At 45.2% G+C, this 22,904-nt stretch overlaps 7 protein-coding genes across 7 annotated transcripts; 5 read left to right on the top strand and 2 right to left on the bottom strand.

Annotated features, from left to right (window-relative positions):
* Positions 1 to 4,051: 4,051 nt before the first annotated feature.
* Positions 4,052 to 4,543, top strand: SNCF (SoxNeuro Co-Factor). Its single transcript, XM_089466984.1, has one exon. It carries the CDS (start codon positions 4,105 to 4,107, stop codon positions 4,525 to 4,527), a length of 423 nt encoding a protein of 140 aa, XP_089323110.1. The 5' UTR covers positions 4,052 to 4,104; the 3' UTR covers positions 4,528 to 4,543.
* A 74-nt stretch (positions 4,544 to 4,617) lies between these two features.
* Positions 4,618 to 5,513, top strand: LOC149269314 (uncharacterized). The gene is made up of 2 exons (XM_089466983.1): positions 4,618 to 5,031; positions 5,123 to 5,513. The coding sequence occupies exons 1-2, from the start codon at positions 4,618 to 4,620 to the stop codon at positions 5,429 to 5,431; spliced, it is 723 nt and encodes a 240-aa protein (XP_089323109.1). The 3' UTR covers positions 5,432 to 5,513.
* On the bottom strand, positions 5,435 to 6,677 carry LOC149269313 (uncharacterized). Its single transcript, XM_089466982.1, has 2 exons — positions 6,475 to 6,677; positions 5,435 to 6,392 (listed from the first exon to the last, which is right to left on the bottom strand). The coding sequence occupies exons 1-2, from the start codon at positions 6,500 to 6,502 to the stop codon at positions 5,560 to 5,562; spliced, it is 861 nt and encodes a 286-aa protein (XP_089323108.1). The 5' UTR covers positions 6,503 to 6,677; the 3' UTR covers positions 5,435 to 5,559.
* A 2,059-nt stretch (positions 6,678 to 8,736) lies between these two features.
* ImpL1 (Ecdysone-inducible gene L1) lies at positions 8,737 to 10,216 on the top strand. The gene is made up of 2 exons (XM_089466894.1): positions 8,737 to 8,897; positions 8,966 to 10,216. The coding sequence occupies exons 1-2, from the start codon at positions 8,867 to 8,869 to the stop codon at positions 10,048 to 10,050; spliced, it is 1,116 nt and encodes a 371-aa protein (XP_089323020.1). The 5' UTR covers positions 8,737 to 8,866; the 3' UTR covers positions 10,051 to 10,216.
* A 136-nt stretch (positions 10,217 to 10,352) lies between these two features.
* Positions 10,353 to 12,521, top strand: LOC149269311 (uncharacterized). Its single transcript, XM_089466895.1, has 2 exons — positions 10,353 to 11,459; positions 11,513 to 12,521. The coding sequence occupies exons 1-2, from the start codon at positions 11,402 to 11,404 to the stop codon at positions 12,484 to 12,486; spliced, it is 1,032 nt and encodes a 343-aa protein (XP_089323021.1). The 5' UTR covers positions 10,353 to 11,401; the 3' UTR covers positions 12,487 to 12,521.
* On the bottom strand, positions 12,482 to 14,219 carry LOC149269310 (transmembrane protein 19). Its single transcript, XM_089466896.1, has 2 exons — positions 14,078 to 14,219; positions 12,482 to 14,012 (listed from the first exon to the last, which is right to left on the bottom strand). Exons 1-2 carry the CDS (start codon positions 14,190 to 14,192, stop codon positions 13,129 to 13,131), a joined length of 999 nt encoding a protein of 332 aa, XP_089323022.1. The 5' UTR covers positions 14,193 to 14,219; the 3' UTR covers positions 12,482 to 13,128.
* A 1,236-nt stretch (positions 14,220 to 15,455) lies between these two features.
* On the top strand, positions 15,456 to 22,749 carry prc (collagen IV-like protein pericardin). Its single transcript, XM_089469047.1, has 9 exons — positions 15,456 to 15,614; positions 16,677 to 16,811; positions 17,129 to 17,208; positions 17,274 to 17,377; positions 17,436 to 17,591; positions 17,654 to 20,824; positions 20,879 to 21,431; positions 21,494 to 21,619; positions 21,678 to 22,749. The coding sequence occupies exons 2-9, from the start codon at positions 16,740 to 16,742 to the stop codon at positions 22,489 to 22,491; spliced, it is 5,076 nt and encodes a 1,691-aa protein (XP_089325173.1). The 5' UTR covers positions 15,456 to 15,614; positions 16,677 to 16,739; the 3' UTR covers positions 22,492 to 22,749.
* Positions 22,750 to 22,904: the final 155 nt, after the last annotated feature.

The raw sequence follows: 22,904 nt of genomic DNA, 5'->3' as shown, positions 1-22,904 counted from the left end.
TTGCTTTTCCAACACTGTCCTCTGGGCATTTCATCAACGTATAGAACATCCTGGCCATGCTCTGTCACAGATGACACATCCAGAATATATTAAAAAGTCTTCCAGCTATGCAGAACAGGTATATTTTTTCAGCTACCCAACACTGGTTATTGTAGATTTCAAACGAAAGTCTAAGCGATATGGCATTTTCATAACTATCTCTATTTGCTTTGCCAGCAGGTGAAAGAGATGCTCCCTTTTGGACTCCAATAAACCGAATGGCCCTGGGGGCCGCGTTTCATCAAACTCAAAAAAGTCAAAGAATCGCCAGGAGGATGGGCTACAGCTGCCGTTTGATTTGGATGGCTTTGGCACGTGCAGCGGGCACAGCTGTGGAGGGGGGCTGCGGACGGGTTCCAGGCAATCGCATATACGCGATTTATATGGAAGCCCAGTGCTCTGTTATTGCAATATTGGTAAAAGCCGGCGATGATGACACGACTTCAGCGCGAGCAACGCGAGCAGCTTCAACTCAATTATCAAACTTTGGATGCCAATGCCAGTTAGCTCTACCATCGACCGGCTGGCCGGCTGGCTGCCTGGCCGCCTGGCTGACTGACGCCTCGTTTCAGTTCAGCAATTCACTCATCCAGGCAGCCTCCGGTACTCACACGTGCAGGCATATTTTTCGAATAAACAAGCACCGTGCCAGGAGTCCGTGAATGCGTCCATGTCGCGGTGTCAGGGAGTGCGAAGTAGAGCTGATAGAGCTGGTAGAGTCGGGCGTTCGCACAAACGGCAAACGGAAATGGATTTTTGATTGAGTGCACAATAAAATGTGAAATGCATTTTACAGCTGAAAAACAAGCAACACATAGCATGGAATGAAACTGAAGTTTAGCCATATACGAGTACAGCCAATACTTATTCATATATCAACATATATATATATACATTTTATATCTTTCTTTTTTTTGGCTCTGTCCGAAATTGTTGCAATTGAAATGAAACTGGATGTGCGGCATTATTGCAAATTGAGCGGCGAACCAAAGCGTTTGCCCTTTTATGTGCCCCAACTGAGCCGAGGTCCAGCATGCCCGCCACGCCCCCAATACAATTTTAATTTGCGCTCAAAGTTGCGATTTATTTGCTTTGGCTTCCATATTGATACTGCCTTCATGAAAGTCAATTTATTTCATTATAAAGTGCATAGGTTTTCGGATCTCTCTCTCTCTCTCTCTCTTGTTTCATTGTCTTCCTCTCTCTCTCTCTCTCTCACACCATTCTCTATCTTGTTCTATCTTCTTTTTATGGTGCATATTTGGCCAAATTTATTGGCTTCATGGCTAACAAATTGCGAACACAATGTCGAAAAATTATTGCCTCGACGTCGTCAACGTCATCCGTGCAATAAAAATAAAAGATGCAGACCCGGAAACATATTCAACTGCCTATTTTAATACTCTTTAAATATTCATGGTATACCAATACAATAAGATCATTTTAATGTCTTGAACTTGAGCGTAAAATACTTATTCAATCCCCATAACTTGTAAATTAAATGAATTGGAGTTCATTGCAGCAATAATACAAATCGAAATTGTTAATATCATATCATAAATATATTTAATGAATTTTTAATAGGATACGTTAAAAACTTTAATACAAACCTTTACTTGAAAGCGTGGCCTGAGAGAAATAATTAGAGTAAGTCAGCTTAATATGCTTGTTGTTTAAGTCTTTTCCTGCTCTGTCCGAATGTGCTCAATAGCCATCTCGCTCTCACTCAGCAACGCCCAACAGCAAGCTCAGCAATAGTTATGTGTCTATCTCTTTCTCTCTCTCCCACGCATATATATATATGCGAATAGCGTGTAGCTAGGACGCAAACTCACTCGGATAATATGTGTGCAAGCTCTCACACTAATACTACTGCAATAGTGAGAGCCAATCATCGGCCATCAGCACTGTCAAAAGACTCTCTGCCTCAATCGTGGCCAATCATGAATTAGGAAACTTAGAAAGCAACTCTGCTTGTAATATCACAGTATAAACTCATATATCTCATTTCCAATAACTAATATATATAATATATAAATTATTAGCAATTCGACATATGTCTAATTTCCAATTACTATATATATACATAATAACTTTGAATAGTCAAAGTTGAGCTCCAAATAAATCAAAAGTAGGCAACCGCGCTGTAGGGTATTGAGAGAGAGTCTCGCATGCATATATAGCTATATCTTCAAGATATTGGTTCTGTTTAGCATAAAAGTAAGTCAATGGCAGATGAGGAGCAGCAGAGCCAGCAGAGAGTGGGGAATGCTTTTGGCATTCAGTCAGTCACATGCACAAACGTTGCCAATTTCGATATATGTATGTGTGTATGTATGTATTTGCCCCTGGCCAAATTGTGTTGCCAAGTTCTTTGGCTGAGGACATGCGTCTGCCATAGCTATCGATGACTAGGATGAAGACAAAGACAAGAGCGGGGACCTGGGCTGATAAAATTTTGGTCTAGACGTTGTCTAATGACAAACGCAAACCACAAAAGACGATGGCTGAAGATGTTATGCAAGTCAGTCAGAGCCAAGTCAAATGGAAATGCCCTGACTGCTGCCCTTCACTCTTTGCCCTGCCTGCTGTCATGGCCTTCATCTTGGCCTCTGCCTCTGCGCTGGCAGTTGAATGCAAAATAAATAAAATCAACTTTAAATAAAACTCTTCGATGACTCTGGCTGTCGCTCTGGCTAATTCCTATTGACAAAGGCAACGAGCACATTTTCCAGCTGCGCATCCAGGCGCATCCAGTTTGAATGGCCAAGCACAAGAGATGATGATTCCGAATTCCGAATTCATAAAATGCATGCAAAATGAACAAATCAAATGGCTGAATAGACCAAAATGAAATTGGCGCATCATCATTATTTATGCGAATTGCTCTCCCACCTAAAAAAAAAAAAGAAAAAAAAAATAAAATAATAATAAAACAAAATACAGACAATATGACGTAGCTTTTCAGTTTGAATATTTTTAAAGCGATATTTTATTTTTTATAATTTAATTTGCATAGCAGAGAAATGAGGGCCATTGCGATTGGTCGATTTAATATGCGAACGAGCCAAATAAAGAGAACTTCCATAAGAATCGCATGGAGTGAAATTTCTTGCTTATTTCTCGCTATAAAATAGAAATGTTTGCCCAAAAGCAGTTTTAGTATTATTTTTGAAACGAGCATGAAACGGTCTATCAATTTGCTGTGTGGAGGTGCGTTGACTAATATTTTAAGAAATTGTTTTATCTTGTTCTATGTTAAGATAGAGCATACTAGTGAAAAGTATAAGGAAATTACAGAATTATACATGTAAATATATTTTAACTAGTGTTGTGTGAGTATTAAGGGCAGTCAGATGTAAACAAGACAAAATTAGCTTAGATAATAATTGATAAAGAATGAAGAACTACTTAAATACCTGGTAAGATCTGAAAATATTACAGATTGTGAATATTTTTATATTATATGTTCATCGATTATTTTTGGACATCTGTGGTAATCCTTCTATATTCACCATTCGCATAGCTAAACCCACTAGAAACTTCCCAAAGATGCAACGAACTACAATCCGTGTACAATATTACTCAGAAACCGAAATGGGGACAAGGCCAGCGTGGCCGCAACAATTCCTAAATGTCTTTACCCGAATCATCCACATATTCTGGGAATTATGGGCCAGAGTGTTTTTCGCGAAAACCCAAAACCCAAAACCCAAAAGAAAAACGCCACAGAACCCAAAAGTCGCGACATGCACAGATTTCCGACTTCGGCGCTTAGTTGGTAGCCGTAATTGAGGCTTAGGACTGGACACAGCCGGCGGCGTTTGTGTTTGGGTCCCAGTCATAAAGCCATAAATGAACTATGGAAATACCCAGACAGTCGTTGTGGAAAATATTCCGAATGAAAAGCCTGGAAACGTTCCTTACGATCCCAACACGCGCCCGAGCACATGCGATAATGAGATGATCTACCTGCCCAGCGGCTACCTGCTCGACATATAAGGCCAATGTGTGCAAATCCTGGCACTAAACGCGCAAGGAACAGCAAACAGTCAACAGCGAAAGATGAGCAGCCACAGCACGGAAGAGCGAACGGAGAAGAAGCGACGCAGGCAGCTCAAGAAGCACAACTCCAAGGCCAAGCAGCAGCAGGATAAGCCCAAGAAGCATACGAAAAAGCGACTCAAGATGTCGCCGGGCAACATTAGCTTTGACTATCGGCTGTTCCTCTACCGCCAGGAGCTGCGCCGCTCCAGCGCGAACTACTCCTACCTGCGGCTGTCGCGGGCCAAGATCATGCTCACCGCCGAGCTGATAGCCAAGAATATGTGCAGCTACAGCAAGATGTGCAGCGTCGACGATCTCAAGATGCTCAGCCGCGAGGTGCAGTTCAAGAAGCGGCTCTGCAGCCAGGTGGAGCGTCTCGAACAGTTCCAGGAACTCGGACTCACCGACGTCGTGCTCAATGGCAAGCGGACCGCGCTCTAGACTCGGCTGGCAATGGCTTTAGGCTAGGGCTGGGCATTAGCTTAAGTTACCTTTAGGCATTTTAGATTGTAATATTTTATCAAATAAAATATGGCATTTATATCTATGGGCGTCTTCAATACCCTTTCAGTCCTCTCAGCTCTGCTGCTCTGCTCTGCCCATGATGCAGTCCATCCAGATGACACTGCCGAGGCGCTCAAGCTGAGCTCGTTGCTGGAGGCGACGCGCGCCAGCAGCACCACGGAAAAGCCCCACAGCAGCAGCACAGCCAAGGCTAAGATCTATTTGGCCACCAGCGAGGAGGACCATGACTCAAACTTCCATAATAATCGGCTGCCTGCGCTGTCAGAGGATGAAGCCAATGGCCTGAGCCACGATGCCAATCCCCTGCACTTCCTCAAGCAGCTGACTGGCCCAGAGACTAAGGCCAGTGCAGCTCAGGTGGAGTCGACCAAGCCACACGAAGCGCCAAGCGAACCCCAGTTGGAGACGCTCAAAGCGCAGGTAATTAGGATTTTGTTTATTTATTATATTTATTTATCCATTGCCTCCTTCCGCTATGATTAATCTCCCCTTGCTTTCCCTTTCACTGCAGAGCTCCAGGCCCGAGTCTCTTGCCGGCGCACCCATCTACATCACCATACCCATCTATATCAATACCTCTGGCCAAAGGCCCCTGAGTCTGCTCATTGGCGATCAGGAGCTGCAGCTGCAGCGGCGCATGGCGGGCCACAAAAGGATTTCATCCACCAAGTCGCCCAACTCACATTTCAATCGGCTGCTGGAGCAAGTTGAGCCGCCCAAAAAGCGCACCACCAATCGACATCGCAGCCAGAGCCGCAGCAAGATTCAGGCGCTCAAGGAATCGGAGCTGCTGCAGCGCGGGGACTCAAAGGGACAATGAAGATTTTGTTTTGTTGATTTTGTGAGAAAATATTTTGTGTATTTGCGAACTCTATGGCTAACAATAAATAGTTAAAAATAAATAGTTGAGGTATTCGAGTGGGAGGGAGGGGAGGTGGGGATTACTAACTAGACTGCATTGCTGGCTGCTGCTGGCTGCTCTGGCTGGACAACATTTTCCACCTTAGCGGGAGCTGGAGCAGCCGACTCGTTTGGCTTTTCGGGCTGCGTCTCGGCTGGTGTCTCGGCTGGTATCTCGGCTGTCTCTGCTGTCTCGGGTTTTTTGTCCTCCTCCGTGATGGCAACTGTTGCTGTGGCAGCTGCTGCGGGCGTCTCCTCCTCATCGTCATCGGCGGCGTCAATCACCTGCTCGATGGTTTGCTGGATGAAGTGCTCAAACAGCTGGAAGTACTGCAGGGCATTGTTGGCCACCTGCTCGGTGGGCAGGCCCGTGGTGACCTTCTTGAGGGCGTCACGTATGAGGACGAGCACGGGCTTGCGCGTCGTTGTCTGCGAGCTTGTGGTTGGAATTGTGGTGGCGCTCTCAGCGTTTGGCGCCACAGCAGCAGCGGCCTCCGCGGCCTCTGTGACTTCAGCGGCTGCAGCGGCTTCAGCTGGTGCGGCAGTGGGAGCGGGAGCGGGAGCAGGAACCTCGGCCACCTCGGCCGTTTCCTTGGCTGGCTCAACGGCATCGCGACGTCGGCGGCGAATAAACGCTTCATCATTATCATCATCATCGTCGTCATCATCGGCGCTCTCCTGCTTTTGCACCTTCTCCTCATCATCATCATCATCGTCGTCATCGTCGTCGTCGTCGTCGTCCTCATCCTTCTCATCGCTATCCGCGCTGGAGTTCGGCGCCTTCTCCGCCTTGTTTACAGGTGGCGAATCAGGTTCCTCAACATCGTTCTCCAATCGCGCGGGTGCGGCATTCACAGCAATGACCAAGATGACCAGCGCAGCTGTGTGTGTGTGTGTGGGTGCGGGGATAATGCAAATCTGTATATTAAAGCTGTTATTCTAGTGCTGCTACCTGCTACTTACCCAGTGTCATGTAAATGTGCTTAACCATATTAGCTGCTTGTTTTTCCTTCTATTTTTATTTTCTTTTGCTTTTCGGCTAATCCTGATGTGGCGTGGTACGGGAACGGGCACGGGGCGCAGTTGACTTTTGCAGTTTTGCGGTCTTTATGAGCGAATCCAGCGCTTTGCTTTCGCTTTTTATAGCCATGCGACGGCTGCGGTTTTGTCTCTAAAATGAAAGTATGCATAAGGCCAGTATGCCTCGGCCGGACAGGCTGGCGCTGGCTTTGGCTTTGGCGAGCGGGCACAAGCTATTTTTTCTGGGGGGGAGTCTTTGGTCTGGTCTCTGGTCTCCGGCCTGAGAGTCTGGCTCTCGTCGTTGTTACTGCAGCCAGCTGGCAGCGCTCTTTCTTTCTTCTTTTATTTTGTTGTGCTTTATTTTGTTGTTGCTTGGCTCGTTTATTTTACTTTTTTTATTTATTTTTTATTTTTTCTTCCTCTACGCAACACAAAAGAAACCGAAATCATTTATTCAAAACTCGGTTTCTGGTCACTTCTTTCATAAATTTGTTGATTTATGCTCAAAACTTTTGGCCATCTCTCGTCTATTTGGCTTTAGCATTAACAGCCATTTGCCAGTTGCGGGCGTTGCGAGGCAAACTTATTGTTGCTATTGCTGCTGTTGTTGTTGTTGCTGTTATGGGCATATGCAAATATGTATGTTTACAATTTAAAAGAGTTGGCTTGTTGCTGTACAACAACAAAAGCATGACGCACCTAATTGACTGATTAAATTTCGTTTCGACTATCAGTCAATGCTCAGCCTCAGCCGCAGCCTCTGCCCCTTTCTCTGCCTCTGTCTGTGTCTAATTATGCAATAATTGAGTTCATTTTGAATCTCCCACACCAGCGCATTTCGAACTTTCTAATGCATTTTCAAAACTTTTCCATAGAGATCTTAATTTGAAACTCAAATGCATCTGATAACAATGAAAGCAATCAGCTCTGAATCAGCTCTGAATCACGCTAATATGGAGAAAGCAATTGATCAACAAAATCTGCCTTGCAGATTGTTTTGTTATTGATTATCGATTATTCAGATTTCATATAGCTATATGCATATCTAATTTTTTGAGTTAATTAACGACGCATTTTTACAATTAAAATTATATACAATACATTAATAAACCATAAATTGTTATTTTAAATCATCTAAATCATTTCCTGAGCTTTCAATATATATTTTCTATTTTTGTTGTTAAATTTAAATATTTTATATTTATATATAAAATTATTTTTTTCTTTTATTCATTGATACATTTATATATATTAAAATGCTATATATTTATAAATCAAATATTTGTTATATTTTTTAATACACAATTTTTAATTTTATTTATATATTATTTATTATATAATATTAAATTATATTTTTAAGGAAAAATTTAAATTCATAATTTTATTTATAAATTATTATAATTTTATTTATATAATATATATTACACGTATATCAAAAATACATAATATTAAATTTCTTCTAGAAAAGGTTTCACCACAAGTCACAACTGGGTCAGAAATCAGAGATTCAGAGATTCAGATACGAATTTAACTTTTGTTTTGTTTGTTTACAATAATTATCCACACAATCATATGAAGTGCCCAGAAATTGGAAGCAGAACATCAGCTCGAATTAGTGCAACAATAACAATGTATTTTCCTTCTATTTTATTTAGATTCTGATAACAAGGGAACAGCATGATTGGATGTTAATTTGAAGTAAATAGTCAGTTCAGATACTTGAACGCACGCTGAGCTCCTAAGGCGAAAAGAATTGTCTGCTGGCCGTAAAACAAGATCAGTAAACCTTTCGGATTGACCCAATTCCGGAACCGGCTTTCGATGCTGATGTCGCTGCTGTGCGCTTCGAACGGGTGGGCGGGGACCGGGCGGCCCGGCATGGACCGGCCTGGCCTGGTGCTGGCAGTTAGGTGATAAACAGATAACCAGTTCGTGGCCAACAGCATTCTAGATGCTCGTCAGCGAAGCAAGAAGCCACCAAAGGGTATGCACGGGCGTGCGCTGATAAATGGGGTCCACATGAGTTTGCATAAAAAATTTCACCAAAATTTCAACTCTGCGTACTTTCGATGCGGACAAACAGAAACAGAAACAGAAGAAAATGTAGCCGCAGCTTCTTTTACTTTGCTGCGTTCGTTTTCTTGTAGATTACCAAGAAAACCGGTAAAGGAAAAGAAAAGAATTCCCCGCTCAGCTGAGTGCGGGCAGGCCAGAGCGAAGATACTTAAGAGGCCACACGGCCTAAGAAGCGATCAGTGATAGTCAAAGCGAGCCAGCGTCAAGATCGTTCCAGCAACACACACACGCACACGCACACACACCCAGATAAATCAAGATGAAACCATACCAGGCTGCCTGCATCGTAGGTAAGCTGTGACGACATTGTGACATTTCCAGGTAGTTCCAGGTTTCAGTCTCGATCTTTCCATTGCAGTGGCCGCTCTGCTGGTGCTAGCACCTGCCGGCTCTGAGGCAAGGCGTCGCAAGCACAAGGGCGACGATCATCACGATTCACACAAGGCCAAGTCGAAGGTAAAGTGGTCCAGCTCATCGGACTTGAGTGCGGCCAAGAGCCAGGTGTCCACCGAGGAGCACTCGTACTATGTGAAGCGCACCTACAGGCCCCTAATGGGCGTCGATGGCAAGCGTAAGAGTCCACCCTACCTGGCCATACCCATCGCCTGGTTCGCCTGTGACCCGGCCAAGACGGGCTGCCAGGTGGCCGGCAATTCCGGAGCCATCAACAGCGCGGCCAACGCCCTCAGCGAGGGCTATCTGTGCGACGACGACTGCGTGGAGCCCTACGAGCCCATCTGTGGACGCACGCCCAACGAGGTGGCCGTCTTCTACAACAAATGCAAGCTGAATGTGGCCAAGTGCCGCACGCATGGCCTCTGGACCGATCTGCCCTACGATCAGTGCCAGCAAACGTATCCCAAGGAAACAGCCTACACCGACAAGAAGTTCAGATGCTCGCCCTACTTCCGTGACAACTCCACAGCTGCAGCAGCAGCTGTTGAGACTGAGGCCAGCCAGGCGATGAGCGACAGCAAGGAGAGCAAGGAGAGCAAGGAGAGCAAGGACAGCAAGGAGAGTAAGAGCAGCAAGGAGAGCAATGAAAGCAGCGAGGAACAAAAGAAACAGGATAAGAAGCAGAATAAGAACAAGCCGGAGAAAGTAGAGCCCATTAAGCTGCCCCTGCAAGTGTCCGCAGATGCCGTTCCCGTTCCCACTCTGCCAGTGGCCGCGCCTGTGCCCAAGCCACAGGAAGCCATTGCTATGCCTCCAATGCCCGTGAAAGACGTTGTGGCCCAAGCTCAACAAGCTGTCAAGCCACAAGCAGCTGCTGCTGCCCCTGCAGTTCCTCCAGTTGCCAGTTCCTCGCCCGCAGTTGGGTCTGCTCCTGCCGTGGAACAGGTTCAAGTAGCGGTACAAAAACCTGCCACGCCTGCAGAGCCAATCAAGGAGCAGCTCAAGCCCAAGTCTGAGAAGGATAAATTGAAATATGTGGTCTCTTAAGAAAATACTACTTCCCATTAAATTCTTAATTAATTTATTCTAGTATTAAATACAAAAACTATTAAAAATAATATACAAAATAATTTTGAAAATAAAAAAAAATTCTAAAAGAAAATATATTAAAAAGAAGAAAAATAATAACAATAATAAAAACCTTTTTTTTTAAGTATGATCTATTTTTTATAATGGCCTGTAAAAAGCGAGGATGATTACGAAAATTTAAGTTTAAATAATTAAATACAAAAGCTATTAAAACTAATTATAAAAAATATATATATATTTTAAATAAAATAAATATATATTTTTATATATATATACACAAAATTACAACATTTTTTAAAGATGTAAAACTATAAATCTAAATATAAATATAAAATTAAAAAAAAAATTTTTTTCTGATTATGCATTTTAATAAAAGCCTGTATTTAAAAGGATGGTTTAAAATAAATGTTTAATAAAATAAATAAAATGAAAACAAAGGCAAAATATTTAAAATTTCTGTAGAACATAATAACAAATATTAGCAAATAAATAATATTACCTACAAGATCTTCTAAATTAGCCAAGGAAAATAGAGAGCAGCCCGCAGAAAAAAACTTCAGCTTTCATATGTAACCAGCTGAATACAATTTAAATATTTTATTCATATTCAAGCTGTTTTTAAAACAAATTTAATTATGGCTGAATATCCTAACATTTTTTAACGAATACAAATCGAAATGTATGTAAGCTTGATTTATATTTATGCTCTAGATTTTTAAGAGTTATATTTTTTCGGTTATGCGGAGAAATAAAAAATAATACAAAGAAAAAAATATTTATTTATGTTTTTATATTTCAAAAAAAGCATTTAAACATCTACGTACAACTCAAAATGCAGAAGTAAAATTTAAACTATATATTTTTTTCAACTTTTAAATTCAGTTCAAATATATTTAAATTTATTTAAACTGCAACCAAACCTATATAAAATGCATTACTACATCTAATTAAGAATTGACAGCAATAACAATGAAGTAAAAGAAAACTTTTTTATAATTTCCCAGCGTAATAAAAGTGAGCCGTAAGAAAGCTTTTATCATCTTTTTACTGATGTAATGTGGGCGGGTTAACCACATAGTCCCTTGGGAGCCACAGGGGAATAAAATGCATTTGGGCACATCTGCATCTGCATCTGCATCTGCAAAGGTGTTCAGTTCATTGAACTGTCAAACGAGTTCTAGGAAAGTTCTAAACGGGTTGATTGACAGTTAAGAAGATATCAGATCAGAAAAACTTTTAACATCAGGCAGGTCGACCTATAAAAGATCCAAGAAATGCACCCACTGCACACAGTAGCCCAGCGACTGCAATGGCAAACGGAACTGATAGACTCAAAGTGTTAAAGCTGCTGATAATCCTTAGTGGAGGTGAGTGAAGTCCAGGACCAGAACAAAAGGTACTCAACTCTTCCCTCTCACAGTGCTCCTCAGCAGTGATGGCGCTCCCACTGATGCCGATGCGGCGACAGATCAGCCCATCGTGGAGTCACGTGCCCAAAAACAGGATCACGACATTTTAGAGCTCGAGGAGGACTTGGATGGACGCAGTGCGTACGTCAACAATCAGTTTGTGCCCAGTGATCCAGTTGAATTGTTGGACGACGAGCAGAATACGCCGCTCTACGAGATACTGCAGAAGCAAATGGAGCAAGTGCTGGCAGCAAGTGGTCCGGATGTGCCCATCTATGAGGATGAGAAGACGAAGCGCCAGCGCGTTCAGCCGCCGCCCAACAAGCCAATCTTCACCAACAGCAATGCAGCCGATGCGGATGATGACTACGTGGACGACATCGCGCCAGAGCCGGAGGAGAGCCAAGGCAGTGCAGACAAACCCGATGCAGCAACAGCAGCTGGCGAGGAGCTGCCCGATCAGTCAGGCTATCAGGCTCCGCTGATCTCAAGCTCCACACAGCCGCCAAGCAGCAGCACCACCGCACGTAATCGTCCGCAACGCCGACGCACCACCACACCGACGCCACGCACAACTCGAGCCAAGGCCAGCCAACACACCAAATTGACCACCTCGGCGCCAGCCAATCATACAGAGCTGCTGGCAACGACGACGACCCCAGCGCCGGTTGGATCCAACAGCAGGCCACGGCCGCAGGCGAAGCCCGGCCTCAGTCCGAGCAACATGGTGCCACACGATCCACAAATCTACCAGCACAAGCGACGCATCATCTTCAAGACGATCTCGACTGGGTCCCAGTTCGTCAACTCGCCCATTGGCGATCTCATGATCAAGTTCTCCATAGGCTTTGCCAAGCCAGCGTCGGGCGTGGGCGTGGGCGTGGCTCAGCCCTCGAGCGAAGCGCTGCGTGCGCTCTCCCAGAACTTAATGCGCAGCATCGAGATGCAAAAGCTAAGGAGGATCAATAAAACTCAAAGGCATTAATAAACGGTTCTATGTTAGTTACAGCAACAACAAAATCATTGAAATATTTTCTACACAAGTTAACAATGTCAGTGGGCTAACTCACAGTTGGCAGTTGAGAATGAATAGCACAAACGAAGATACAAGTTATATAAAGTAGTTTAACTACGAAAATATGAAGCAAACCCAAATCTTTTCTCACTGAATGACTGCATGACTGACTATAGCATATAGAATGTTGCTTTAGAATTTATAATTCGATTTTAGCTAGTTTGTTAACTTTGAGTCAGGTATGTTTTGAAATGTTTTGTATCTTTGATACGCATGGAGCTGTTATTTTTAGTTACATAAATATAACAATTTCGAGTACTTTAGGCTGTCTGATATGTTCGATGATTCGATGAGCCCAAGGCTGACTATCTCTATCAGCCTTAGCCTCTTACAAACATGAAGAAATTATGGAACATTTCTCAGTTCTCAGTTACTCCCTCGAGCGTCCTTATTTCCCTTAAGTATAACCGTCACAATGTTGCCCTAGTCGTTGTGTGTTCAAGTCTATCGTTTGCATTACATATACATAAAAAAAGTCAGCTGGTTCGCTTATAGCTAGCTAGCAGTACGAAAATAGGAATCCAATGGGAGTGGGTGCTGCACTCCGAGAGCTCAGCGCATGGGCCAGAACTTGAGGGCCAACAAGGGCATCGTGACTCCAATGACAATGGTGGAGATGAGATTCACGCTGTGGTTGTCGAGTATGCGTAGGCCGCTCACGTGACGCACTCCCTTGCCGGGTGTATCCACAATCTTGCCCTGCTCATTGATGCCAGAGAACTGCAGCAGTCCGCCGAGCACAGAGTCCAGCAGCGAGCCACAGAGACCAGCGATGCCGCCGAACAGGATGATGGGCCACTGCGGTGGGCTGACCAGCAGCATTTTGGCCTCCACGGTATAGCGCACAGTCACAAAGTAGGCAAAGCCAACGAGCAAGCCGCCCAGCAGGCTGACCACGACGCCGACAAGCGAGATGCCTCCGTTGGTGCCACGTGGCACACGACGCCAGCTGATGATCGAGATGGGGTCGCGTGTGGAGAGTACGCTGCCCAGTTCGCTGCTCCAGGTGTCGCCGTTGCAGCAGGCGAATGAGCTCATGACGGCAATGCTTAGCCAGCTGGAGCGATACTCCTTGGCGAAATCAATGGCCCGCTCACCGCTGCCGCAGTCGATCAGATAGAGCAACGCCAGCTGCGTGGCCATGCCGCCGTTGCATAGGACCTGCACCCAATTGCGTTGTCCTTCGCCCTCCTTGAAGTCGCCCTCGAAGCGGCGTTTTAGCTGCGCCCGAAACTTGGTCGCACGCGACGAGCTGAAGAAGAACACCACCAGGCTGGCAAAGAACGGATGGCTGGCTATGGACAGCGTGAAGGCGACGACCACGCCCAGTGCGGCGCCAGATTTGCTCACGGAGCGTCGCCGCAGCGCAATCGTCATCAGAGCGAGCGGAGCCAATGTCGAAAATAGCCATCGAGTCGGTGATATGACCAATGGCTCTATTAATAAACCCAATTCAATTTTTGACTTCTCTTATCTGGAAATGCATTAATTCAATCTTTACCTTCATAATCATAGCTCCAGAATTTCGAGAATGCCACGTTGCCCAGCCACATGAATATGGAGATGGGCACTGAAAGGCCACAAAATATCAGAGGCATCCAGTCGCCGTTGGCCATTTTGTTGAATTAAATATGTAATTTCTAAAATGTATACTTTCTTTTCAAACGTAAACAAAAAACAGACCAGTTTGTTTGCAGTGTGGCCAAACTGGGATATTAAAAAAAAATACTAAAGCAAGTTGGTATTAAATGAGCAAAGCACAGGGTGAATCAGAATTATGCAAGAATTTGAATTTGAGCGCGAAAATGCAAGAATTAATAATTTTTTCATTTTTTTTTTATATTTACTGTGAGACATATAAGTGTTTGTAATGCATATATACATAAATATAAAATTTGAATAAAAATTAATAAAAACCACTTTTAGTATACGCCTAAGTAAACAACAGACAGAAACATATTCAATTTTCATTGATAGATGTTCTCAATAGATTTATTTTTGGGTGCATGCAAATTTATTTCAATAGGCCTAGGCAATTAGTTATTAATGAAAAGTTTGCTTCTAGTTGATCTTATCAAACTAGGTTGTTTCGGCTCTCTGAGCGCGTTTCAATTAAAAATGTCGCCCTTGAAACAAACTCATCAAGCCTTTTAAATTTATGTACAGTTCAATACTTCGTCTATAGTTCAAAGAAATAAATAAATGTTAAACAATTTATATTGTAGTAGTTTTTTTTTTTTTTTTGGTTTTGTTGGCAGATAAGCTTAGCATTGGTGTAGTAGAGGTTTATTTATAGATATGACGAGGCTTTCAAGGAACCGAAGAGGTTATCAAGCGCAAATTGCTTCCGCTAAAACACATTGAAGACAATCCAAAACAAAGCATAGAGCGAAGAGATCGAAGAGTTGTGCTCGACAATTGCAACATAGTAGAGGGACCACATGCATATTTAATGAGCCGGCATGGGATGGGGCAGGGGCACACACACACACACATACACGCACACACACGCTGGATAATGGAAGTAAGATATACACAATTGAGTATCTTTATATGCTAATAAATGGCCGCACATTTGCCTAAAATGGGTCAAAAGTCTCCCCCATTGGCGACGATGTTGCAACGCAGACGCATTCAATGGGGCGCCCCGAAACGAAGTGATCGATTGACACGATCAAAGTGTTGATAAACATGGACTCAAATGAATGGCGACGATGCGATCCAGCGGTACGCACATATACATACATAGCCAGCTCTAAGTGCCTCGTCTCAGTCTGCTTGCGCATGTATGTATGTATGTATATGCTTAGACATATGTGCGATAAGGCAGAGCTCTATGTGTGAATCCTCAATAAATATTCATGCTGCTCGCATGCAAATGTATTTGAAATTGCTTGGCTTTCAATGAATTGAGCCACAGCTCGAGAACTTTACGTCTCCATGCTCCAGCAGCGTTACGTTATTCGCAATCCAGCAGTTGTCGCGTTCGGCTGCAGATCGGAACTTTCATTTGGATCCTAAACACGCAAGGCGAAGAAGTATGTGTGAGCGAGTAGAGAAACAAACTTATGGAATACTTATATAACTTTTATCAAGGATATGTGCCAACAAGTGCTAAATACTAAGACAAGTGCATAAAACATGAAATCCAAAGATATTATCAGTGCAGTCAAAACTATGTCAAGGATAAGACTCAAACATAAAGCAAATAAAAAACTCTATTTTATATACAAAAATAAGAAATTAATATATATAAGAATATAAATTCAAGAATACAAAATTCCAACAAGGATATACAAAAATAAAAAAATAAATAAATAAAATAAAATAAATAAAATGTTTTATGACCTAATTTTTAAATAAAAGTGGAAGTGCATGATTGTATCCGGATATTTATTTATTTATATAATATATTTTCAGTAGCCTCATCATATTTCATAAGACAATATGGAATATTTTATGCGTACAAAATAAAATAATAATTAGTCAATCCTAAAGATGACCTTAAAAAAAGTTATTCCATTTTAAACAGTGAATTTAATGAATTATTATTTTAAAGGATAATTTTGCAATAAAAAATGCAAGTGTTTAAATAAAAAATATATCATATATCTATTTCATATTAAATACTATAAAAGTATTTCATCCTATCAATCATATGTGAAAGTTAATTTAATTTATCACAAATAATTAATATATATTAAAATAAATATATCCTAAATGATATCAAATATACCTATAATGATTCAATCAATTACAAACTACAAGACTTTACTCAAATGTATATAAATTTGCCAGCACATGTTATTACATCACATCAAAAACTATAAATGAGTCCAAGAACAAATCGAGTCTTATAATAATGAAAAAAACATGATTTCCATTTTTTTATTATTTTTGGCATTTGTGTGCTGATTTGAATAAAGTGTCTTTGGTGATAACCCCTTGTGGCAGATACTGAGAAGAGCAACGATCCGCACTTGAAGGAAAAACCGAGAACTAATAAAATCTTTAAATATAAATATATATGTATATATACATATGTACATATATGCAAACCAGTAAATATGTTGATAATACGTTTCAATTTCAATTCACAGTTTTGCTGTCTGTCGGGCACTTCGAGCACGCGTTCCAATTGGATTCAAATTAGATTTATTGAAATGTTGCCCTTTCGTTGGGGCATGCTGCTTGGCGTGTTGCTGCTCGTAGCATACACAAATGGAGCGGCTATTGTAAGTGTCAAAATTTGTTAATGAAACATGAATTAAGTGTCTGTGTGTGTGTGTGTGTGTGTGTGTGAGAGAGAGTGTGTGGGTGTATATGAATGAGAGATACAGACAGAGAGAGAGAGAGAGAGAGAGAGAGGGAAAGTAGAGTAGTTCAATGCACATGAACTCGGCCCAAATAAAATGAGATAAGACCGAATCGTTGGTAGGTTTGTGACCAAGGTCAGTTTTAGTAACAAACTGAGCTTAGATTTTCAATTTAGATTAGCCTGACATTAGCATTGAACTTATTTGATTAATTATTATTAATTATTCAATTACAGGATCAATCATCTGTGGATGACGATGCGGAGCTGAATCCCCTGACTGAATTAGAGCGCACTAAGAGAAGCGGCAGAGGCTAGTAAGTAACTAAAATAAACGAATGCTAAATGAGAGAGACCTGACAAATCATAAACATTTGTATAGTGTCCGAGGACAAACACAGTCTCAGTACTTAAACTTCGGCAAGCCCGAGGAGGATGGCAAAGCTGAGGCGGAGGCCAATGAGAGTGGCTCACGTTCAACTGTTTGTAAGTCGCGCACAGTAGAGATTTGAGCTCCCTGAATAACATAATGCATTTCTTGTAGCCGGTACCCATGGCATGGGTCAAGCGCAGAGCCAGTTCTCTGCGGGAGATTGCAGTGACTGCTCCGGGTATTCTGGAGGCTCTGACCTATATCCAAGTGGACCCAGCATCTCGGGCGACCGCATTGGTAGACCCGATGCCATAATAAATCTACCAGGTGAGTAATTATTCTGCAAATAAAAATGATAAATAAATACACAATTGTTATATGTCTAAAAGCTGGTGCTGGAGCGCAGTCAGGAATTGGAGGCCAGCCTGGGTATGGTACGCAACCAGGAGCATACAATCAATTTGGAATTGGTGGTGGTCAGCCGGGTATCGGACCTTATGGAGCTACCGGACAGCCTGGAAGCAGTCAGCCCGGAGCCGGTGGTATCGGTGGTGGTCGGCCTGGATACGGAACTCAGCCTGGTGCTGGTGGTCAGCCCGGAATTGGTGCTGGTCAGCCTGGAATAGGTGGTGGACAGCCAGGAATAGGTGGTGGTCAGACTGGAATCGGTGGTCAGCCCGGAATTGGTGGTGGTCAACCCGGAATAGGTGGTGGTCAACCCGCAATTGGCGGTGGTCAGCCTGGAATCGGCCGTGGACAACCAGGAATCGGTGGTGGACAACCAGGAATCGGTGGTGGTCGATCTGGATACGGAACCCAGCCAGGTGCTAGTGGTCAGCCAGGAATCGGTGGTGGTCAGCCCGGAATCGGTGGTGGTCAGCCCGGAATTGGCGGTGGTCAGCCTGGAATCGGTGGTGGACAGCCAGGAATCGGTGGTGGTCAGCCTGGATACGGAACCCAGCCAGGTGCTGGTGGTCAGCCCGGAATTGGCGGTGGTCAGCCTGGAATCAGTGGTGGACAGCCAGGAATCGGTGGTGGTCAGCCTGGATACGGAGCCCAGCCAGGTGCTGGTGGTCAGCCGGGAATCGGTGGTGGACAACCAGGAATCGGTGGTGGTCAGCCTGGATACGGAACCCAGCCAGGTGCTGGTGGTCAGCCCGGAATCGGTGGTGGACAACCAGGAATCAGTGGTGGTCAGCCTGGATACGGAACCCAGCCAGGTGCTGGTGGTCAGCCCGGAATCGGTGGTGGTCGACCTGGATACGGAACCCAGCCAGGTGCTAGTGGTCAGCCAGGAATCGGTGGTGGTCAGCCCGGAATTGGCGGTGGACAACCAGGAATCGGTGGTGGTCAACCTGGATACGGAACCCAGCCAGGTGCTAGTGGTCAGCCAGGAATCGGTGGTGGTCAGCCCGGAATTGGCGGTGGTCAGCCCGGAATTGGTGGTGGTCAACCAGGAATCGCTGGTGGACAGCCCGGTGGAGGTCTACCTGGATACGGAACCCAGCCAGGTGCTAGTGGTCAGCCAGGAATCGGTGGGGGTCAGCCCGGAATTGGCGGTGGACAACCAGGAATCGGTGGTGGTCAACCTGGATACGGAACTCAGCCAGGTGCTGGTGGTCAGCCGGGAATCGGTGGCGGACAACCTGGATATGGCACCCAGCCTGGAGCCGCAGGAGGTGTGCAGCCTGGATACGGAAGTCTGCCTGGAACTGGAGGACAACAAGGAATTGGTGGCGGTCAGCCCGGCTATGGGACACAGCATGGCGTTGGTGGTCAGCCCGGTTATGGAACACAGCCTGGTGTTGGAGGACAGCCAGGACTAGGTGGTGGTCAGCCTGGATACGGAACTCAGCCTGGAACTGGTGGACAACAAGGAATCAGTGGCGGTCAGCCCGGCTATGGAGCACAGCCTGGCGTTGGTGGTCAGCCCGGTTATGGAACACAGCCTGGTGTTGGAGGACAGCCAGGACTTGGTGGTGGTCAACTGGGATATGGAGCCCAGCCTAGAGTTGGTGGACAACAAGGAATCGGTGGTGCTCAGCCCGGGTACGGAACACAGCCTGGCATTGGTGGACAGCCCGGTGGTGCTCAGCCTGGATACGCCCAGCAAGGAATAGGTAGCGGGCAGCCTGGCTACGGAAGTCAAGGTGGATATGGAACTCAGCCTGGATACGGTGCACAAACTGGTGCGGGAGGCCAGCCTGGAATTGGAGGTCAAACTGGATATGGCATACAGCCTGGGTACCAAACTCAACCTGGATATGGAAGTCAACCTGGAATCGGACAACAAGGAAGTGGAGGCGGTCAGCCTGGGTACGTTACACAGCCGGGAGGCCAATCTGGTATTGGTGGAGGTGGACAGCCCGGAATCGGCAGTAGTCAACCAGGATATAGTACTCAGCCTGGATATGGAATTCAGCCTGGTACTGGGGCACAAATTGGAGGGGGCGTTGGACAACCAGGTGTTGGTGCCGGTGGTCAGTCAGGCTATGGAACTCAGCCTGGAATAGGAGGACAGGCCGGAGTTAGAGGTGGTGTGGAACAACCTGGATATGGAATTCAATCTGGAGTTGGTGGACAGCCAGGAATCGGAGGTGGTCAGCCCGGACAGCTTGGTTACGGAACTCAACCCGGAGCTGGAGGACAGCCCGGAATCAGCGGCCTTCAACCTGGTGGTGGTCAGCCCGGATATGGAACACAGCCTGGTATTGGTGGACAGACCGGATACGGAACTCAGCCCGGAATTGGTGGACGACCAGGAATCGGTGGTGGTCAAACTGGATATGGAGCACAGCCTGGAGTTGGTCAACAGCCAGGAATCGGTGGTGGTCAGCCCGGACAGCTTGGTTACGGAACTCAACCCGGAGCTGGAGGACAGCCCGGAATCAGCGGCCTTCAACCTAGTGGTGGTCAGCCCGGATATGGAGCACAGCCTGGTTTTGGTGGACAGACCGGATACGGAACTCAGCAGGGAATTGGTGGACGACCAGGAATCGGTGGTGGTCAACCTGGATATGGAACACAGCCTGGAGTTGGTCAACAGCAAGGAATCGGCGGTGGTCAGCCCGGACAGCTTGGTTACGGAACTCAGCCTGGAGCTGGCGGACAGTCCGGAATCAGCGGTGTTCAACCTGGGGGTGGTCAGCCCGGATATGGAACGCAGCCTGGTGTTGGTGGACAAGCTGGATATGGAATTCAGCCTGGAGCTGGAGGACAGCCCGGAATTGGCAGTGGTCAGCCTAGTGGAGGTCAGACCGGATACGGAGCTCAACCTGGTGTTGGCGTACAACCCGGATACGGAACCCTGCCTGGAATTAGCGGACAACCAGGAATTGGAGGACAACCAGGAATTGGAGGACAACCAGGAATTGGAGGACAACCAGGAATTGGCGGTGGTCAACCTGGATATTTAACACAGCCTGGATCTGGCGGACAGCCAGGAATCGGTGACGGTCAACGTGGACTTGGCGGACAGCCCGGAATCGGAGCCGCTCAAATTGGTACTCCAGGACGTTACACAGATGCAGGAACAGCCGTTGCCCCTGGAGGTGCTATTGGTAAATATTTATTGAAATGAAACTAAACTATTCGTTAAATCGTGTGACCTGCAGGCGTACCTGGAGCTGCTGGCACTGGCGGTGCTGATGATGCCTTCTCGCAGGCAGAGTCTGCTATTGGTGATGGTCAGGCATCAGCTAGTGCTCAGGGCAAGAAGAATGGAGGTACTGCCAAGACTCAAGTGTCTGGCAGCTACAGTAAAGGCAGTTCCTTCAGCGCTAGCGCAATGACCTCAGACGCCGATCGTGCTGCAAGTGCGCAGGTGACAGGAAATGCTGATGGAGCAATGAGTCAGTCGCAGGGCACTGGCGGTCCCTCTCAGTCCCAAGCCCAAGTGCAGCTTAATGCCAAGAACGGCGGCACTAAGGCTTCATCTCAGAGCGGCGGTATCATACACCAGAGCCAGAGTGAAGTGCAAGCCAATGATAAGGGCGGCCTAGCTGATGCCCAGTCGAGCGGACCTGGCCAGACATCTTCGCAAGCACAAATTGGTTTCCGGCCTGGTCAGGATAATACTCAAGTGAACACGGCAGGCGGTGGACAAGCGTCAGCTCAATCGGGCAGTCACTCGGGTCAAAGTCAGTCCCAGATACATGGAACATCCAGGTAAGCTCAATCGAGCTTAATGTTTTCTTAGTTAAGTATTTTCTGTTTGTTTTTCATTTTAGCTTTGGCGTCTCCTACCACGGCGCTGCACAGTCTGCGTCGGGAACGAAGGAACAGGTGGCCACGTATCGCGAACAGAATAGGGAGCTCTTCAATACGATCAGTCAGTTTGGCAACACTGGAAACGCGTAAGTATTCAATATGTTACTCATGAATAAGAGGTGAAATTAAAACTCTTCTTATCAGGGTTACGGATCGTGTTGACGCAGTCTTTAGCGGCCCACCCGCTGTCGCGCCCGAATCAGATAGATTACCGGAGATTCAGCTAAAGTCGTCAAAGACTAGCAAAGAGGAGACTCAGAAAGAGGAAGTCAGCAAAGAGGATGACCCTCAGCCCACACTAGCCGAGGATGAAGAACCAGAGGATGATGAAGAGCCATATGATGAATATGATGAGGAAGATTATTACAATGAAAAGCCTGTGAAGCTTGCAGAGAGTCCCTCAGTTGACAGCCAGGTCAAAAGCCAGGAGCCTGGCTCAGTGGCTGCGCCTGCCGCTGCACCACTAACCTTTATACAATCATCGCCCACTCAGAAGCAGCAGGCGGTGGTCGCCAATCCGAGCGCCGGCCAATATCGTGTGGTGCAGAATCAAAATGGACGGGTCAATACATATCCGATACGCACCACCACCGAAAGTGTGCCCAGTGGCTTCCGTGGCACAGTCAATGTGGAGAAGAAGTTCCACACCAAAGCCCTGGAGCTGCACAGCACTGATAAAAAGGTGGATGTCAGTCTCGAGGATGATGGTGCCAAGGCATCCAATGGGGCCGCCCAAAAGCCACGCGCACCGGATAGCTATGTGACAGTTACCAAGTCAGTCACTGGTAGCATGGACAATTCAAAGAGCCCGCCACAGGAGAACAAGAACTTCCAGTCCACATACTATACGAAATCGTCGACGTGCGGCTACTTCACCTTCTCCTGTAATATTGTTTATGGCGCGAATGGACGTAGTAAAATCTGTCGTCCCAAGGCGCCGTCGAATGGCAAGTGCTAAGGATGCCATCAACAGTTCAATGGGGCTCAAATTCTAATCAGCTACAGCTACAGCTAACCTCTAACCTGTTTGTATTTGCCGCACTTTGTTAAGCATCTAAGTTTTTGCTAATAATCTTAAAGTTTTACTCTCATTTCATACTTCGTACACAAATTCAAATTGTAATTAATATTTAATAATAATGATAATAATAATCATAATAATAATAAACAGCACACACTGCCGTGAAATGTTCGACGGAACACCAAAACTCATAAATTTTACTTGCTTTTTATTTATGTTATTTTAATTGCTCAAAATTCAAATGTTGGCGGCCTAAAATGGATTTTACGTTAATCGAATCTATTTTCTTGAAAAATATCGATACCAAAACGATTTCAGCATAGTTGAAAAGTACGATAGGTTTTGTTTGT

The sequence above is a fragment of the Drosophila arizonae genome, chromosome 4, assembly GCF_054131065.1.
Source record: "Drosophila arizonae isolate 15081-1271.41 chromosome 4, UAZ_ARI_1.0, whole genome shotgun sequence".
Taxonomy (NCBI): Eukaryota; Metazoa; Arthropoda; class Insecta; order Diptera; family Drosophilidae; genus Drosophila; species Drosophila arizonae.
Note: the sequence above shows the minus strand (reverse complement) of the source record. Positions and strands in the feature narration are given on the sequence as shown.

Excerpts from the sequence above, each read along its gene's own strand:
- SNCF (XM_089466984.1), top strand. The coding sequence starts at position 4,105 with ATGAGCAGCCACAGCACGGAAGAGCGAACGGAGAAGAAGCGACGCAGG.
- LOC149269314 (XM_089466983.1), top strand. The coding sequence starts at position 4,618 with ATGGCATTTATATCTATGGGCGTCTTCAATACCCTTTCAGTCCTCTCA. Across the intron at positions 5,032-5,122 it reads TGGAGACGCTCAAAGCGCAG|AGCTCCAGGCCCGAGTCTCT; the intron begins GTAATTAGGATT and ends CTTTCACTGCAG.
- LOC149269313 (XM_089466982.1), bottom strand. The coding sequence starts at position 6,502 with ATGGTTAAGCACATTTACATGACACTGG. Across the intron at positions 6,393-6,474 it reads GCACATTTACATGACACTGG|CTGCGCTGGTCATCTTGGTC; the intron begins GTAAGTAGCAGG and ends ACACACACACAG.
- ImpL1 (XM_089466894.1), top strand. The coding sequence starts at position 8,867 with ATGAAACCATACCAGGCTGCCTGCATCGTAG. Across the intron at positions 8,898-8,965 it reads CCAGGCTGCCTGCATCGTAG|TGGCCGCTCTGCTGGTGCTA; the intron begins GTAAGCTGTGAC and ends TTTCCATTGCAG.
- LOC149269311 (XM_089466895.1), top strand. The coding sequence starts at position 11,402 with ATGGCAAACGGAACTGATAGACTCAAAGTGTTAAAGCTGCTGATAATC. Across the intron at positions 11,460-11,512 it reads GCTGATAATCCTTAGTGGAG|TGCTCCTCAGCAGTGATGGC; the intron begins GTGAGTGAAGTC and ends TCCCTCTCACAG.
- LOC149269310 (XM_089466896.1), bottom strand. The coding sequence starts at position 14,192 with ATGGCCAACGGCGACTGGATGCCTCTGATATTTTGTGGCCTTTCAGTG. Across the intron at positions 14,013-14,077 it reads CTGGAGCTATGATTATGAAG|AGCCATTGGTCATATCACCG; the intron begins GTAAAGATTGAA and ends GTTTATTAATAG.
- prc (XM_089469047.1), top strand. The coding sequence starts at position 16,740 with ATGTTGCCCTTTCGTTGGGGCATGCTGCTTGGCGTGTTGCTGCTCGTA. Across the intron at positions 17,592-17,653 it reads TGCCATAATAAATCTACCAG|CTGGTGCTGGAGCGCAGTCA; the intron begins GTGAGTAATTAT and ends TATGTCTAAAAG. Across the intron at positions 20,825-20,878 it reads TGCCCCTGGAGGTGCTATTG|GCGTACCTGGAGCTGCTGGC; the intron begins GTAAATATTTAT and ends TGTGACCTGCAG.